We start from the raw sequence: 19,462 nt of genomic DNA, 5'->3' as shown, positions 1-19,462 counted from the left end.
GTCAGAAAACTTCATGGCATTTTATTTCTTCAGTGGGTGTAGAAGCCCACTGTGTGAATTCTGAATTCATCATGTGTTGTTTGCTTTTTCAGCAATGCAGCAAAGGCAGAAAGTGTACATTAGAAACTTTAAAAAAATCCAGAATTAAACATTGCCCCTTCCTTTCCTGTGTTTGTGTCCATGATCCATCCTGAGTAGATGTCATGCCCAATGGTTAGCAGGAGAGGAAACTCAAACCATCCTGTTACAGTGGCTTTCAGCTGGTGTCTGTAGGGTCTTGTGGTGTGTTGGATACTTCTGAAAGATTTGCAGGTGCTAACAAAGAACTTAGGTCAAAATAGGCTTAAATTTGCTATGCAGGGAACTTCCCCACTCTCAGAAATGGAGTAGTTTAGGAGATCAACCTTTAGAAAAAGATTACAAAAAAAAAGGAATATGGGTCCTACTCAAGATGAAATAGGGCATAAAATGTGGTGTTTCCATTCTGCATTCTTTCTTTTACTTCTATAATTCATTTTTCCAATCATAATTACATGGAGGGTTTTCTTGCTCAGTATTAGCAGGAGCCAGCCTTTCAGAAGAGTTATTTTAATCAGGCTTTGTTACAGATTTTACAGCTGCCCATTATACTCAGATAACTGTATTATGTAGCTGGAGGGGGTGTGGATAAAAATCTGAACTGCCATTTCTGCTGTAGATAGCTGACATTCTTTTGCTCTCTACCTGTAGGAACTTCCAGCCCCTTTGCTTGATGATACCTATGGGAAGGAATTGGGAGATGAAGCAGCAGCTGTTAAGTCTGAGGATTTTCAGGATTCTATGAAAATAGCCTGGCGCTACCAAAACTTACCAAAAATGGAGGTAACAGCTATTTCCTACTTCTTTCCTCTTGCACTCAAAATGAATTTGAAAATCAGCAAATGCTTTTCAGTAGAATCTAAACAACAGAACTGCTAATGGGCAGTGTTACAGGATTGCCTCTTGAGGGAAAACTATCATACACCACTGAATGTTTTAATTACTGGTGATACAAAAAGAAAGGGAATTTGAGAGTTTGCAGGTACTCTAAAACTCAATACAGACAATAGTAGTTTTAAAATTAAAAAAAAAAATGAAGTTCCATGGGATTTTTCAAGGAGTATTATTAAAATGAGACAGCTTTTTCTGGAAGTTAGGATAATGTGCTTGCTTACAAACTTGGACTGAATTCAGTTGTACACAAATTACTTAAGTAGGTTTAATCAACAGGACTTACTAGATGTCTGCAGTGAAAGTACTGTGTTGAAGCAAGCTGTTGACCTGCTTATCCATGTGCATAACAACTAAAGCAAGCACTTGAGATTATATCAGCTTCACTGTCCCTGGAAACTAATCACTGTGCAGGGACAATGTAAGAAACAAGCTCCGTGGTCAGTCTTTCAGAGGTTACAGTTGTTAGTGTTTTGTGAATAATCAATCTCCCATGGCTGGTGACTTTCTTCTTTAATCCAGTGGCACAATCAATCTTTAACAAAATCACAGCATTTCTGACTATCCAGAATAAAATCCTGGTTTTGTCTATACATTTTAGTCTACATTTACAAAGTCTGGTTTGGATGTAGTCATACCTGCCTAGTAAGTTCACTTGTATTCTTAAAAACATAATTGGAATGTGACAAAATGATCTTACAAGGCTTGGCATGTTTGGTTTTCTGTGAAATTGCACAGACATGGCTATATAGTTGTGTCAGAAAAGACTTATATATGGTGACATGCCAAATCAAACAGCCTCCAGGGTAATCATATAATCTCATCAATTTTATTATTGTGGAGCTTGCTGTGCCACTCTGAACCATCCCCAAAATAATTTGTCTTAAAATCTTAACATTTGTTTTAAAATCTAGCAGAGTTCCTTGTACATTGATACATGCAACAATTGCATGTTGTTAACAAATTGTGTTCTGATGTTCTAACAAAATAGGAAAATTATTTAAAAATTCAGTTGGGTGTGCACTCTTCTTTAAGTTCATAGCAGTAAACACTTCTTCCACTAATGGAATATTTCTTGAAAATGTGTGATGTACATGCCCTTGATTATTGCAAATTGATTTTGCAAGATAGAATAAGATGGTCAGTCTTTTTGAGGAAGTTTCCCTTGTTATTGTTATTGTTTGAATTGGTTCTTGACCATTCTCAATAGTTGAGGTACAATATTTTTATGTGTATGTTAAATTTATTCAAAATTTAAAACACGCAAGTAAAAGTATCAGTCTTAAAGTATCTATAATTAAAAATCCTCAGGATGTTTTAATTGGTGAAAAATTGGTTTGAAATTGATATTTTTTGATATTTTGTATTGCAGTTATAAAATTTTGGTTCTGTTCTATATTCATTGGATTGGTGATTATACTCTGAGGAAAAATCTGATACTGCCTTGCTACCCATAACAATACATTTAGTTCAATAATTTAATGAAAAACTTTGGTTGTGATTCTTCTTTAAATGGTCTTTTGCTGGTAAAAACCACTGTTGAATAAAATTTCAAGGCATATTTTCCAGACTGATTGAACTAATATGCCAGTGCATTTTCAAAAACTACTGTCAAATAGTTTTAACTGTGAAAGAGAAAAATTACCTTTGCCTTTAGCTAGAACTCTGAACATGATAGCAGAAACTTTTCTATCCATTATCTGGCTAAATACAGAGCAAAATGCTGAGTAAGAGATATCTTTGTGGTATTTTTGATGATTAATTTGGTTACTGGTTTTGAGTAAAAATAGATTTTGATTAGTAGTTCAGATATTCCCTTTCCATTTATTAGAGCCAGTTTACACCAGCCAGGTACCTGGTTTTTGTTCCTGTGTATGATATTTGTATTAGTGCTCTCCACAGCTGTCACACTTTCTCTCTACATATTGCACATACCTTGCATCAGAAGAAAATAGAAGATTTATAAGAAATCTTGTAGTGAAAGTGAGTGAAAGGCCTTGTTATGCTTGATGTGCCTTTGCCAGTTTGCTACTTATATCTGTATCAGAGGTGAATTTAATTTAAACTTTTGAGTATGTGGAGAGCCTGTTTTGCAATGCAAGACAGTGTGGTTTTTCTTTTTTTTTTTAATGAACTGCTGATGTTCTTGGGGCAATATATAAACTGTCACAGCATGAAATCAATTTTCTGCCTTGGTTCATCCTAAATCTGAGATTTCTAGCACATTAGTATTGCAATTAGAAACACTAACAGCAGACGGTAGCATAAAAGCCCTCTCTGCTCGCTGACAATTGAGCACATTTCTCCTTGTGCAGAACAGGAAAGAGCTGGGCTGAGCCTGCAGCCCGCTGGTACAGAGATAAATAAAATCAATGTCATAAATAGATCAATCAATGAAATAAATAGATGAATCAATGCCATAAATAGATCAATCAATGTAATAAATAGATGAATCAGTGCAATAAATAGATGAGTCAATGCCATAAATAGATGAATCAATGCCATAAATAGATGAATCAATGTAATAAATAGATGAATCAATGCAATAAATAGATGAATCAGTGCAATCAATAGATAAATCAGTGCAATAAATAGATGAATCAGTGCAATAAATAGATGAATCAATGCAATAAATAGATGAATCAATGCAATAAATAGATGAATCAGTGCAATAAATAGATCAATCAATGCCATAAATAGATCAATCAATGTAATAAATAGATGAATCAATGCCATAAATAGATAAATCAGTGCAATAAATAGATGAATCAATGCCATAAATAGATCAATCAATGTAATAAACAGATAAATCAGTGCAATAAATAGATGAATCAGTGCAATAAATAGATGAATCAATGTAATAAATAGATCAATCAATGTAATAAATAGATGAATCAGTGCAATAAATAGATGAATCAGTGGAGCAGCTCCCCCTCGGGAGGGTGGCAGTGTGTGCTGGGCTCTGGGGCTGTTCTGCTAAGGCACATTATTCATGCTCCCTTGATTCAGGTAGGCTTTCCAGCATGGGAGCGTCCTGCTAAGCCTGGGAATGCGGGGCACCGAGACCTATTCAGGGCCCTGTGACATGGACCCAGCTTTTATTGCTTTTCTGGGGGTTTATTAGCACCAAATCCCAGGCTCCACCCAGTTTGCAGGCGCTGTGCCCATTCTTTGGAAGCAAGAGAGGTTATCACCTACCTTAATCCGTGCAGAGGGCTGGATTAAGGACACCAATGTGCCTCGGGATTCTCAAAGAGGATCCTGGAAACTTCTTGTTTCTTCTTTTTTGCTGTCTTTACTAAACTCTATTGGGCCTCAGGAAGGATTTGCATCTGAAATGGGCAACCTGGAGCTTTTCTCAATGAAGACATCAGATCAAAGTTCAGTTAGTCAAGGCCTTTCTAAAACATTAAGGGGGCTTGGAAGTACACAATAAAAAGATGAGCTCTGGCAGAGATTGCAGTAAAAACATTCTGATCTGTAATCCGGATAAAGAATAGATTATAGGCCAAAGAACAGCCCCTGTTTAAATTGCTTTCAGAATCCTTGTTTTGAATAAAGTTACATTTTACAATAAAAATATTTAAATTTTGATAGAATGTTGTGTTTTATTGAACTGCCTACTTTAAAAATTAGATTCCAAGAAATAAATTGGTACACTGATTTAGAGAATGTACTTTTGTATTTTTTATTTTTAAGTAAAACTGGTTTGCCTCTAAGGACTCGATATTCGTAAGCAATTTTGTGGATTTTTTAAAATTAAAAACTAATTATTTCTTCTAATTAAAAGTTTGGGTTTCATTGGTTATTCTAGGAAAAGTATTGCATCATTGTTACTGCTGATATTTTCTGATAACTGACCAGGCTTAACAACTGTTAGTCAAATAATTTCAAAATATTTACCCTAAATCAAATCATTCTAATTAATCTTAACAGTTTAATAAATTTTTTTGTAAAATACTATTGTAAGTAAAAAGTAAGTAAAAGACTACTTGAATGTTTTATACTATAACAATCTGGGAGGGGGAGCTAACTTTACCTGTATAATTCAAATAATATTGCAGGTTCTATTCTGAATTCCATTAATGTGGAACAAACAAATGCATTTATTTCCTCTATTTACTAGCACGTGTTCAAAATGTGTAATTCCTGACCAGGTATATGTTAAATTGGGTTTATGATGTTTTATATACCAAAATGAAGATCTGAGGGATCTGTATCTTCATTGTGGCAAATCATAATTTTTGCTTATAATGCTCAACCTACTGTTCATTCAGTTTTCAAGGAATTAAAAATAGTTTTAAACTGTTTCCTATTTTTCTATTAAAATCACTTATATGAAGATGCAGTGGTTTGGTTTTTTCACTGATCAAAAATAAGGGGAAACATTTTCCAAGTCAGCTGAAAATATTTCTATAGCACCACACAATTGTCAGAGACTGAAAAATCAAAGGGGCAGAACACATGTCCTGCACATTTCATAGATCTTTGCAAATTTGTGATCATCTGCCTAGAACATATGCAAAAATACATTATTTTAATTATCTAACTGCACTTTGGTGCTGCAACTTGGAATAGTAAAGGTTGAACTCTGTGTGAAAAATTCCCATTCAAGTGTAACAACAGGGGAACGAGAACTTAGTAGTAAATATTATAATGTTTTTCTACTTGAAGCTTTTGTTGAGGCTGAATTGGGGAAAAGCAGAGCTTTGAAGTGTATTGCTACTTAATTACTCTCTTTTGGCAGATAATAGTTTAAGATTGTAATCAGTATTGTGTTTTCCACAGGCCAGCCCAACAACCTCTACAAAGTTTGGCCATTATTACGATATTTCTAAAAAAATGTCTCCAGAACTGTGTCAGTCTGTAAAATGGCACAGTTTTTACCTACATGAGGAATTGTCTTTCGAGCCTAAAATGAAAGCATGGTAAGTTTTGACACCGCAGTCCTGCTGTGTGTTCAGATTTTTGCATGCACGTTGTCAGGAAAGGATATTTTTGTGCCTGCTCTTGCTGTGAAAAGCACTGTGGTGCTGGAGGAGGGCTGTGGGTCCCACTCAGTGCCACACTCAGTGCCTGCAGTGGCACAGAGACAGCTCAGAGCTCTGGGGAAGGGAGCACATGGCTCTGACAATGAAGGCAGACATTACTAGGACAAGCCTAGGACCCAGCTGCACGTTGAGGCCAGCCCTAGTGACAGGCAGTGTGGGGACAGGGGACAGCTATTCCTGGCTGCCTGAGAACCCTCCCTGAGCACCGAGCAGCTCAGACATGGCCTTGGCAGGTGGCTCTCAGTCTTAAAAGGGAATCTGCAGGTTTTAGGGCTTGGGAGACAGGCCATCCTTGACCTACATAGCTTAGAGTGCTGCATCACATTAGTTTGTGATGTGCTTTTACTTCTTACATCCTACAGCTTCCTCTAAGGAAAATACAATATACTGTGAATAAATTTACAATCACTAATTACGTCTTACAAAACATTTCCTATTCAAACTCTGCTCAGAATGAATAACTTATTATGTTTATGTCTGTCAGGAGTGAATTAAGGAAGACTGAGGGAAAATGAGTGACAGTAGCAAAGACTCCTCTTAGCCTGTAGACACACGTCCATTGTATCTTTCTTGGAGACACTTCAAGTCGAGTCAAACATCAAGGCTGGGCCAGCAATTTCTTTGTCCAGCCCAGTCACTGAATTTATATAATAGTATCATTTATATCATTTATATAATACCTGGCTTTATAGGTCCCAGTGTATAGGACAAGCTCCTGGAGGCAGTGTGGGATTCCTTGGGACTGATTTCCACTGCAGTGCACTCATATAAAACCTCAGATTTATGAAGGCAGTGCAGTATGAGCCACCTTTCTTAGAGCTGTAGCAAAGCAAAAGCCAAGTCTCTCTCTGACTTGTTCTCTGTTACATGATCAAATGTCACTGCTTTGTGAAGTAAATTCTTGTGATGGTGTAAAAAAATCCTTTGGTGGACAAAGCAGAGAAGTTCTGTTCTTTCCACAGTAGATATTTGAACCAACTTTGTTTATATGTTAATGTTATAATTTCTAATTTTTAGTAGCAGAGCAATAGAGGATGGACACAAAAATATCTGACAGGTTGCAAGTGTTGTTACAGTAATTGAGGAATTTAACTCACTTTCTTCTTCTCTAGCTAATGAGAATGTCTTGACTTACTCCACTAACTATATGGTTGTCAAGTATTAGTTCATTTTACATTAAAATCAAAGTAACTCATCAGTATAGTATAAGAAATGGACTTTATGCATTTGATTTTATAAGCCTGTTTAATGCTGATATTGTCCTTGTGTGCTAGCCTGATAAAATACATCATTCTTATTATGTGAGTTCTGTTCTTTTTTTTAGTTTAAATCTAACAGAAAGATTGGATTTATGTAATTTTCTTGGCAAATTGGTAGAGGTGAGAGTGATGAGGTGAGGAACACGATTAAATCAAGCTGAGCTTTGGAAGGCTTATCTCCTTTTCCTCCCTGCACCCTCAACGTGGATCTCCTTCAAGAAGCCTCTCGTGAGGAAATGAAGGAATTGTGGTGTTGGGAATAAAGGCAAGTACCAAAGTAACTGCCAGCCACCATTCTGAATACTGTCATGCAGCCTAAAAACTATAAAGTTTTTAGGAATAAAGACCACACTGGGAACAGCAAACTCTTCAAAGTCTGTAGGAGATGTAGAGTTGTGTAAATCTCTTTCTTTACAGTAGATAATTTCTCTTCTAACTTTGATTATTGTCATTTCTGACCACAAACATAGTTGGTTTTGGATTCCCTACTTTAAAAATGTTGTACTAGGTCAGTGTTAAGACAAGGTGGGATGGAAGAGCTTTTCAAAATTACAGTCCCTGATATAAAGCTTAAAAAGAAGAATGGATGTTCTTGGCAAAATCAAAGCAGAGTTCGAAGCTGACATCCAGAGGATGGAACTCTGTCTTCTGCAGTCATGGGCTGCAGGAAACTGGAGTGGCAGAAATACAGGCAGGGGATATGGAGATGTTTTTTAATGATTTGCACAAGAAGTTGCCTTGCAGACACAAGCTGGGAGTATTGTAATATGTCCATCACTAAAAATGTCTAAGGACAAGCCAGGTAAACATCTGTCAGACTTACTGAGGTCCTTTTCATCCCTGTATTTGTGATTCTTTAATTCTCATTAGTCATGATGTATGAAATGCAATACTATTGAATTACAATGAATGTTACCAGTTATTTCACTGCTCTCAATAAGTTTGTGCTTTTACAGAAACCCAGCAGATTGTACTGCAATTTTTACAAACACTGTGATGAAATTCTGAAGGAATTATTCTTTTCTTGAGGAATGAAAACAAGCTCAGAGTCCTCTCAGCATGATTTCTTTTTAAAAAGTTTCTAAAAAGGGGAGGGAAGGGATGTTATTTTGCTGGTTCTGCTGTTTGGAAAATCTTTTGAATGCTTTGGGCTTTTAAATCTAACTTCAATATATTGTAGATTAGTAAAATTCTCTGTTCTCTTGGTTTGGTAGACATTGATTTTAAAGTAAGTAGTCACAGGATAGTCACCTTCCAGTTGAAATCACCAATTGATATTAGACCTTATCTTGGATTGCCTGTGGGTCCTGCTGGGAGCCTGGGCCCTGGCTTGGTGTTGCAGTGAATGAGGAGCAGAGCCATGGCTGCTTAAAACATCTCAGAGCATGTTACATGGTTCTCAGCCCATGCCTAGAGCCATCCCCCAAAAATCATAACAAAACATAACTGCTTGCTTGTTTAGCATTGCAAAATCTGTGGAATCCATCATGCTGATGGTACCTCCAAAAAGTGCTGACAGCCTGAAAAGAAATTTTTTAAAAATTAGAGAAAAATTACTTGAAGTTCAGAAAATCTCTAAAAATTAACCTTTTTTCTTTCAATTTTTTTCTTTCTTTTAATTTAATTTAACGGAGGAAGATTGACAGAAAATTAACAGTGGAAGCTGAAAAATCCTTCCAAAATAAGGAAGCATTTTTTAAAAACTGAATAATTCGTCATTGAAATAATTTACATTAATAGTCTCTATATTATGAGATGCTTGCAGAAGATATAATGACAATCTAAAGGGTAGATTTGTAAGATACATATCAGTAAAGATAATTCTGAATGAAATTTTCTCTTCAATTGTGTAGGAGTGCAGACCAAAAGCACTGGTGTGTTGTGGGGTTTTTTAAATCCAAGAATGTTTTCCTTTTGTCACTAATGCCGAGGTTGAGGAGGAAGTGGAAATTAATAATTTTGTCTGGTAAACAGTTTTCCATAAGTTAATGGTACTGTTGTTGAGATATGATGCTTCTTTCTAGTTCCAAAAGTTGCAAAAATTAGGAATTAGCTGGAAAAAAAAAGAGCTTTTCCATCTTCTCTAAATGTTTCCACGTTATTTTATCTCGCGTGTTCCGTTGTAAATATTTATTATTTATAATGTTGCAGAGCACGGCATGGTTTGAGCTCAGGCTGAAATAAATTGTTCTAATCCAGGTACCCATCATGGAAATTGTGCCTAAGCCAGTGCACACATCCCACATGGAGGTCATGGGCAGTGCCAGCCTCATCCTTCCAAAGAAAGCCTTTAGAAGCTCAGGGTTTTTTTTTATTGCACCTTTTTGATTAAATTATCATATCATATCATATGTTGATGTGAGCAAGGTGTTCCCTAGGTGCTGTCCTCTTTGGGTGGGTTTTTTTTCTCTTTTCCTGCTACTTTTGTGTCACTGCTGGGGGTTTTTGGGGTCCCTTTGGGATCCCTGAGGCTGCTCCTGCAGCCCTCAGTGACAGAGCACGTTCCCCAGCCTTGCCCAGATGGAATTTTGGCTCATGGGGAGCTCTCAGATCAGCAGGGTACAGAGACCAGCACATGCAGAAAGGCACAAACCCATGGTTTATTCTATGAAGGCATCCTATCTACATATACCCACGGCTATTGTTTTACAGGGGGTTATATCTTTTGAGGGTTTTACAGTTTGTACCAATTACCAAGGGAATTCTACTTTTAACCAATCCCTGAGGGGTTTTACATTCAAAGTTGGCCTATGGATGCTAAAAGAAAATGAACCACTAATATTGAAGAGAAATAAGAGGGTCTTCCAAGGGGGGGAAGCTGGATTCCTTTTGTATTTGTCATTTCACAGCCATTTCTTATCTCTAAGCTCTGGTTTTCCAAGGAGCTTGTTCTGAGGATGCAGGGAAACTTTCTTTTGTGTTTTCTGCTCCCTCCACACTTTTGTATGTAATTCATGTTCCTCAGAGAATGTACATAATCCATGACTTGTTCAGATGCACCTAGAATTCACCTTGTTGACCAACCTTACTTTTCCTGTTATTTTTTAAGTCAGAGGGGGACTCGTTTTGCAGCACCTTAAGTTTCATTTTTCCTCCTTGAAATTTGGCACATCTCTGCCTACCCTCCTTTCCTTTGGGAAGAGGTGGGGAGCAAGAAGAACAATTCTTTGCTCTGTTTTCATTTCACCACCCGAGGATATAACAACAGATTATGCATTTATAGCAGAAAATATACAGGAAAACTAATGTACCACATTTTCTTATTCAGCTTAGAGTCTCCTGTCAGAAACATGACTGTACTGAACATATAATTTAAAATCCTTGGAAAAACAATGCTGCATCCTTTTAATAAGAAAGTTCCTTTGTCATAACGTTTTGTGGCATGAAAATCATGCATCTATGAAAAGGACCAGATCATCCTCGTGCTTGTAAGTCCCTAGCACCACATTAAGAAGCCCATTTTATTTCACCTGTTCTTCAGTGAGTGAACTGTCTCTGTAATTGTAGCTAATGTCTTTTTTGAGATAATTACGAGTTTCCCTTGCAGGATCAGAGATGTAGGGACTTTATACAGGCCAGAAACTCTTGGCCCTTTTGAGAAATCATGTATATTTATACATATGTCCCCCTCTGGCTATCCACACAAACACCTGGATTCTTTATGGACTTGGAAAGAAAGGTGATTTTTTGACTGATTAGATTAAAACTGACCTTTTCTTTACAATTAAAAATGAGTTTTGGAGGTTATCAACGTCCAAAATTTGTTCACCTTAAAGTTTGGATCACTCCTCCTTTTCTTTCCTATGTTTTCACATGTGTGTGTGTATCTGTTTTTTGACAGAGGAAGGGGTGAAATTTTACCATGTAAACTGGCACATGCCAGACAGTGTAGGAATAACATTTAATAGCCATGTTTGCTCTCCTTTGTGCAGTTCTGGGACCTGATGGCTAGATTAGACTACAGAGTTCCCTTTGGATAATCACTCAACATGGATAGAAGTTCATTTCCCCATGGTAAAAATTAATTGCAAGGCCAGTTCTCCTAAAGGAAGTAGTAAACGTGCCTGGGTGTTTGGTGGCAAAAGAAGGCATAAAACCTTCTCTGTCTTATCTCATTTTTATGTTGGGGAAGGGCAGTTATGTGCTGGTGCTAATGCAGGTTTACAGGGCTGTGTGGCTGACAGCAACTGTTCTCTAGTGGTTGTTGCCAGGATATTCTGTTGTCCTGGTCACTGCTCTGCTGGAGCTGGTACCTGGCAGGAAGGCAGGAATATCCTCTCTGGTGGCTCTGTGCATTGCAGGAAATACTTACTTTTATTATTTTTCTTATCAGAAAAATTATAAAAAATATAGAAAAATAATATTTTCGTAGAGAAAAAGAATCCACTTATTTTTCTTTATCTCTACTTTCAGTCTCATTCTTCAGGGCAATTACCAGACAAGAAGGTTTGGTAACCAAAGGAGCAAAAATAATCAAGTTGTAGCTTTTCAGTAATACTTGTAAATCTTACCTTAAGAATGTATGTGCTTTTGAAAAAGAAAAGATTTCTCTAGAGTCTAGATTTACCAAGAAATTTAGATAAAATAGGTTTTACTGTCTTGCCTAATGGAGTCTCCTTTTCCATAACAAGGCTATTTGTCATACCCTTGATAAGCTAACCTTTGTTAAGTGCTTGGAAACTATCAGCAGAGGAGTCAGAGCCTTTGTTGTAACCAGGATACCTCCTTGCCACCTCCTGCTTTATCCATTACTAAAGTGCTAAACAAAAAAGAGTAAAGAAGGAATTGTTTAAACTCATTATCAAAATCAAATTGTGTTTAGTAACAAAACCAAAAAAAGACTAGAAAGTGGAAAATAAGAAATATCTTATTTCCTTCCTTAAATATTGTGACAAACATTGCCAGAAGGGTAATGCAACTTGCTTTTATAAATACTGTTTTTACATGTTTTTCATGTTCTTATTTGCATAAGATGGGTCAAATTCAAGGAAACCATGAATATTTTAGACAGAGATAGAAGAGCACTTATTTTGACATTTTTTTAAAATCTACACACATTACATTATTTTAAAAAATTATTTCTTTGCTGCAAGTCTCTTTCTGGTAGATTAATTGAAGATCTATTTTATTTCTTTGTTTTAATTCTGGGACCTTTCAATCCTGCTAGTGCTTTGGTTATTTTATTCTTTTATCCACTAACTTTTAAAAACAAGTCAGTAACGAATCAAAAAGCAGCAAATATTTTGATTGCAGTATATTCTCTAGCAAAAACAAATTATCTGTCGTGATAATGCAAAGACACAGAGAGAGAATTTTGGCTACTTTGGGGGACTAAAGTTCATCCTGTAAACTGCCAGGCAGTGCAGGTAGAACATTTAATAGCCATTCCTTTTGCAACTGAATATTGGAAAATAATGGACTTGAGAAGTGAAACTTCCCTGTTGGAAGTGCTCCCTTTTTTGTATAGCAGTGCAGACTTTATGCATGAAATACCATGTTGAGATTATATACTGCCAGTTAATTTTCAGCTCTTTCATAAAGGATATTAAATTATTAAAGTACATCAGTTTAATCAGTAGCCTTCTAGGGTACTAAATCTGAAACAAAAATAAATAGAGTTTAATTTGGAAACTCTCCTTTGTGTTGGAATCAGAGAAAGGTCATCTCAAAATGTTTTTTGACATTGATTATTTCAAAACCCAAATTTGTTAGGACCGCATGACTTTTTTGATTGTAGATGTTTATAACTGAAATATACTTGAATTGTGTGGACACTGTTTTCTTAAAGGAAACATCGATTTTTGAGTTGAGGCCCTGGTGCAAAAGACAGATTATTGCAATTCTTACATGCTTCTCAGAAAACTTGAATTCTCTCCTGTGCTAAGGGATGAAAGCAAGTTAATTTGGGTTTATTCACCAGTAAAATGCATTTGGATAACAGTCTAGGCTCTTAGTAATGGTAATGGGAATATTTTCATTAAGGTGCCTTCCAGCCTGAGCTGTTACCAGATCAGAGATACATAAGTTATGGAGCAAATGAGAATATTTTTAGAGGCAACATTTTCAAAATAACCTGTCATATTTCCCAAGAAGTGCAGCAAGAGGTTTGAATCCTCAACCCTTGATGGTAGTTAGTGAGACTGGAAGAAAATGTTGAAGCCAGAAAAGATGGAAGGGCTTAAGCTGCCCTTCCCTGAGGAACCTGCATCAGGCCCAGACTCCCAACCCAGTGTGGTCCATGGCATTAAAGAAAACAATTTCTCTTTTAAAAGTGAACACCAGAATTTCTCTTTGAAAGTAAAGAGTTTCTAAGACAAGATGATTTGCTGAACTTTCATTTTAAGTCTGCTTAAATGCATTTTTAGCCATCAGTTTGCTTTTGTTTGTTTTTCTCAATGTTGTATTTTCCAAACAAAATATAGAATAAATGCTACCTCACAATTTTGCTGTCATGCAAATAAAGCAGTGAAAATGTATGAAAATTTTCACAGAGAGTCAACTCTGTTCATCAGGGATTGATGAGGTGTACTTGGAATAACAACTGGGTAGATTTTTTTTTTTGTCAGTTACAGAAGATCAGTACTGGGCCGTAAAGGTTTCAACTTTAAGTTGATACATTAAATCATTAATCTTCTAGATGTAAGTGAGTCTGACATAATTAAGTTATCTTAATCCCTAGAGATTTCAGCTTTCACTAAATATCTGAGCACTGAACTAGTTAATATGAAGCAATCACAACTGCTTATCATGTCAACTTTATTCAAAGAGCTTGGTTTTTTTTTTTCTTCTCTGGCACCTCTTTCCTATGTGACACTTGCACTGAAAGCTGCATCTTCTCATATTTCTTTTTTACACAGCTGTTAGAGACCTACAGGAGAGTATTGAAATGTATAACTAAAATATTTCATCTTACCAACAGGAACATGAACAGTGGTTATTCGAGGCTGCTTCAGTCCATTCAGAGAATCATTTCCCAGGGAGGCTTTGATGGCTCAGATCCCCAGGTACTGAAGACCCTCACACTCCTCTTTAATCCTGGAACTGCTGTTGTCTTGCTTTTCAAAGGTGTCACAAGGTCTTGGACAAACTATTAAGGAACAAATTTTTTCTAAGCATTGCTGAAGTAAACAAGCAAAGTAAATAGTGCTGTTCATGTTTTAAGTGAGTTCTTTTGAGTTTTTACCTGTTACAGATATGCAGGACCATGTGAGAAAGAAATGTAAGAGAGCATTAGTAAAATGCCTTTTCTGTGCAATTAGCTAATAAATGGAGGGCCAAATGTAATATGAATAAGCAAAACACATTTTCACCTACATTATTTGTCTTTCCAATTATTGCTTTAGCATAATCTGTTTGAGATTCTTGAGGTTAAACATTTACCCTTCAACTTTCAGATTTTCTTATTATTGTTTTAACTGGTGGAAACTTTTTAATTAATTAAATGGTAGTGTCTTTATGTGGTGAGCATTGAAAGAGAAGTAAAGAAATAAGATGCTATTTCAATTTACAAATCAAAACAGCTTATCAGCCTTCTAAATATCTCTGTGCTCTTCATAAAGTATAATGAAGGGTAATTAAGAACATTTTAAGTGTAACAACATAGGCTGAAAGACCTTTTCTAGTTTGAGCAGTGCCTTATCAGTTAGTCTTTGTCATATTCAGTAACCTGGCAGTCCTTTGGAGCTGATGGAAATCATATCATAAATTGTATATATTGATGCTTAATTGAAAGGTAATTATTGCTGTACAATAGAAACATTACTGCAGTAGCAGTCAGTCAGCAGAGACACTGGAGATGCAGAAATGATTTCATACAGGACTGTGTGGCAGTGCAGAGTCTCAGCAATCATTTTTGCAGGGCAGATGCACTGGCAAGGACGATCCTGTACCAGGGGGGCTTTAACAGCATCCCCTGCACCGAGGGCTGTGTGGAAATGTCGGTGCCTGTGCTCAGCACAGAGATGTCTGCCAGGCTTTGCCTTCCCTTGGGTGGCAGTGCCAGTCTGGAGGAGGCCATTGGTCCCTGGCAGGCCCCTCTCCCTGCTCCCAGCAGTAGCCATGGCAACAGGGATGTGTGTCATCCTGCTGTGCTGCACGGGGATGCTCCTCCTGCCTCCGAGCCCTGGGTGACACACACACCCTGGCAGCCCCCAGCCAGCCAACAGCCCAAAACATCAGCCTCTGACTGCTCAGGTTCCTTTATATGTACAGATATATCAAAGAAAATGAAGGTTTTTCAGAGCCAGCATTTGGGTGGGTTTTTTTGCTTGCAAGTAGGGAAAAATTAAATATCACCAATCATTATTTTCTCTACTTTTTGTCAGTCGTTTCAAAATGTCTTACTAGTGTAAGTAAAACAGAACCAGAACTTTAACTGAGATGAATGTAACAGTATGTGTTTTCTAAATAATACATATACATTTCTGAGGTGAAGCTTTAAAAGTTAGAGAAGTCCTTTTTCAGGCCAGTTTATTGATCTAGAAAGCCATTAGCACTGTGTAGTTCTTTCTATTTCAAGGGAGGTAAGGCATATGGTTTCCTGGAGTGGTTTCTATTACTTTCTTTTAATACTCTGCTTTTCCCCTTGCATCATCTTTCTTTGTACATTTAAATTTTGTACATTTAGAAGCCTTGTATAATACACACTTCTTAAAAATATATCCAGGCTTCAATGTAGCAGTGGCCCAGAGCACACAGTGGATTTTTTATTGGTCAAATCTCTGAGCAATTCTCTGCTATTTCATATCCTTTTCTGTTTACTGAGCCCTCAAAAGTGCTTTTTTAAGTAGACAGGTATGAAGATTGAGGAGCACTGTATTCTTCTGGACCTGTGTGTAACTCCATATATTGTATAATTGATATATAATCATAAAAGCTTCTGAGAAGTTTGTGCATGTACACCCCCCACCCCCAAATAATCCTCTACCTGACTGGTAAAAACTTTCAGGTATTTTTGGCTACTTTCACATCAATATTCCAATGATACTTAGCTTTACTCCTTTATTTGAAGGGGGGTGTGAGGAAAACTGAGCAGAATGTGACTCACCCTAGCTGAGATGGTTTGACACAATTAGGAAAAGAAGTGAAAACTACCATTAGAGGTTTAGTAGACCTTTGATAAAATGGTCAGGCACCTCCAGGACCTACCTGGTACATTTAGGTAACATTAGTTTTTAGAACCATCTGCAGGTGGCCATCACAGGTTAATGTTTTTACTCTCCTGCATGGCTTTGTGCACCTTAGCACAGTCATTCCTGTCTGAGGTATGAGGATACAGAAAAGTTGGATCAGAGTTGACCAAAGCAATAACTTATTTGTCCCCACTGACTGGAGAGCCTTTGCCAAGGTCTGTTTGGAAAATCAGGGTTTGAATTACCTGTAAGCTCCAAATACAAGCATGAGGTTTACATCCTTTCTAAAACCTCCCAGTAACTCTTTGCTGCTGATCATTAAGTGGGAATCCTTTATTAATTGATCATAGTATTAAATTATATAGAATAGTACTTCTTTGTTTCAAAGTATTTTGGGGCTTTCATGTTTGACATCAGAGCTTTAATAGGCAACCATTTCCTTAAAATTTCTTTTATATACTTTGGATGCTTTCAGGGTAATTGTTGGGGGAGATTTTTTTTTTTGTTGTCTTGGAGCTGGGTTTTCTGAATTCTTCATAATCAGAATTTCTGCTGCCAAGCCGAACACTGTTACAAAAATTACATGAGAAAAAGTTTTTTAAAAATCAGAAAATAAATCCAAACTTCCAGACTAATGCAGTAAAAGATCTAGTAGTGTATCTAAAAAAATGTTACCCTACTATTCACAGCATTTATTTATTTGGTTGTAGGAGAATATTAGACTTATGCTTTTCTTCTTTTTCAGTTTTGGAATAAACTGTCAGGGCTGTGTAGGCCTGACAGAATTATGCTGGTAGAAGTTCTATTGCTGGCCAAATAAATACATCTGATATTGTCAGATGTTTGAATAGCTTTATCTTTTATTGCTCTTAAGATTTGTTGTTGTGAAATAAGCATCTGTCATCCTCTCTCCATTAAGATAAAATTTTTTTCCTCTGTATGTTGTTCTTATGGATGTTCCTCATAAGAAAAAGTACTTTTTTAATTTAAAAAATTTCTGTAGGTTTTATCTATGTTTGTGTTAAAATTTTGAAATACTGTAACGCTTTCACTGCCTGGTTAATATCCATGATATCTGGATAAAACAGTTTTCTTAAATGCCTGGGTTTTTTCAGATTGCTTAAGTGCACATCAAGAATTGCCTGAAACACTAATGATTAAAGAATATTAAACTAAAACTTTTCTATTTGCTATTGTTTTTTGAACTGAACATCTGACCCAAGGGGATACCATACAGAGAAGTCAGATTGTGTTGTATTATCCTGTACTGTTGTCCTGATCTTCATACAGTAGTGGGAACAGTTCACTTTTCACAACTGAAGCCTAAAAGGCTGCAAAGCCTGAGACTAAAGAATCTGCCAGAGCTGAAACACAGATTGCTTTCCCAGAGCCTGGAAGTGAATTGGCAGATCAGCTGCCTGGGTAAGGAGCTGTGGATTTATCCACACAAGTGGATAAATGCAGAGCCATGTGAGTCTGACTGTGTGCACACACCCCGGGCTCTGTCTGCCCCTTATGGATAAGGAGGCATTGGGAGGAGCAGCCTCTTGTCTTGTCAGAACCTTTCCTCTGGATTTCCAGAGCAGCTGTGCAGTGTTTTGTTGCTGTTTATTCCAGCTGTTGGAAATTATTATCTACAGTTTATCAAAATGCTTTTCTGTAGTGCAAAAGTACCTGCAAGGTTTAACTTAACAAAACTAGTGTTTATATATATATGTGTGCATGTACAATTAAAAAAAGCTGGCCTTTGAGTATGTGATAATTGATAAAAGATTGGTGTTAATCACAAAAGCATTGGGGTTTGTATAAACCAGAATACTAAGCTCTGAAGTGAAGCATGGACACTAGATAATGGAAATTATATGATAAAATAATTCTGTTTAAAATCACCTTGTTATGTTATATTATGTTGTATTATGTTACATTATAATATGTTATGTTTTCCAAATAAGTTGTATCGGCTACCAGCTTGCAAAATCAGACTTCCCAAAAAGCCCTTCCTGCCTTTGTCTGATCAATACTGCCTATCCCAAAAACCAGATTCCCAGAACTTCTCTGGTGGTTCTCTACAAGGATGTTTATTCAACCACCACTGCTTATGACAACAAAAATCCAAAAATTATTGATTCCAAGGAGAACCCACAGGATAAGAAGAGGCTGCAAACCAAGGTTGGGTGGAGTGTGGAGTGGGCGGTGACCCCTCACGTTCCCCAGCCCTGCTTGGTCTGTTTATATCAAATTTATATCAAATAAAGCAATCTAAATTTTGCTGAATATCGAGACTTTTGTCTCATTTATAACAAGTATGAACCCTGAACTCTAGAAATGTTTCTTTGGTCACCTTGTGCAGGAAGTCTTTCAACAAGGGAGTTGAGTTCATTGTCTCTCTCTCAGCTATTGAAAGCAAATCTATCTAAAATCCTTTCCAAAGACCACCAGGAAAGGTCACATCAAATAAGCAGAAATGAGAGTTGTCATCATGAGAGATAAGATTTTACTTGGCATAAACAAATTACAACTTTGACTTCATAATCTCTTCCTTCAGAAAAGGGGCTTTACCTTGCCCACTGCCTCTGAAGCAGACCAGAAGCTCACATGTCAAGGTGTGGTCCTTAAAGGACAATTTGCTGATGTCCCCATCCCAGTCTGTTTCCATAGCTGTGGCTACAACTTCCTTTATTAGTGGAAGGAATCAAAAGGAACACGGATGATACTTGGAGACTTCTAAGCCTGTGACAGGCCCTTGTGTTGCTGAGCTGAGGCACTGACCTTGTTCACTCAGAAGGAGCAGAAAAAGTGAAACGGAAGCAAACAGGCACAATAGTCAGGTTATGGAAGTGACACAGCAGAAAGGTGAGAATGGAGGGAGAAGTTGTGTTTGATTACTCCCAGGCACTCTCAGCAAACTGTCTTAGAACTGGGAGGAAATACTCTTCTGCATGCTTTTTAAGACCGTGGTGGAGGAGTGAAAGGCATAAAAGGTCCTGTTTTTACTGGATTTTATGTCTGAATATACTTATATTTAGCTGGTTATAAAATACAAATTAGTAGT

General features: G+C 36.9%; 1 protein-coding gene across 3 annotated transcripts in view; it reads left to right on the top strand.

Moving 5' to 3' along the window:
• The window catches only part of ELP4 (elongator acetyltransferase complex subunit 4), a 137,636-nt gene that overhangs the window by 25,859 nt on the left and 92,315 nt on the right, over nucleotides 1–19,462 (top strand). For all 3 annotated transcript variants that reach the window (XM_014884565.2, XM_088175265.1, XM_088175264.1), the window contains exons 4-6: nucleotides 730–861; nucleotides 5,758–5,897; nucleotides 14,199–14,283. In XM_014884565.2, the coding sequence (XP_014740051.2) occupies nucleotides 730–861; nucleotides 5,758–5,897; nucleotides 14,199–14,283 (357 nt within the window). The remainder of the gene's footprint in view (nucleotides 1–729; nucleotides 862–5,757; nucleotides 5,898–14,198; nucleotides 14,284–19,462) is intronic.

This window comes from Sturnus vulgaris, chromosome 18, assembly GCF_052056855.1.
Source record: "Sturnus vulgaris isolate bStuVul1 chromosome 18, bStuVul1.hap1, whole genome shotgun sequence".
Lineage (NCBI taxonomy): Eukaryota > Metazoa > Chordata > Aves > Passeriformes > Sturnidae > Sturnus > Sturnus vulgaris.
The sequence above is the reverse complement of the archived record's forward strand: the minus strand, read 5'-3'. Positions and strand labels throughout refer to the sequence as shown.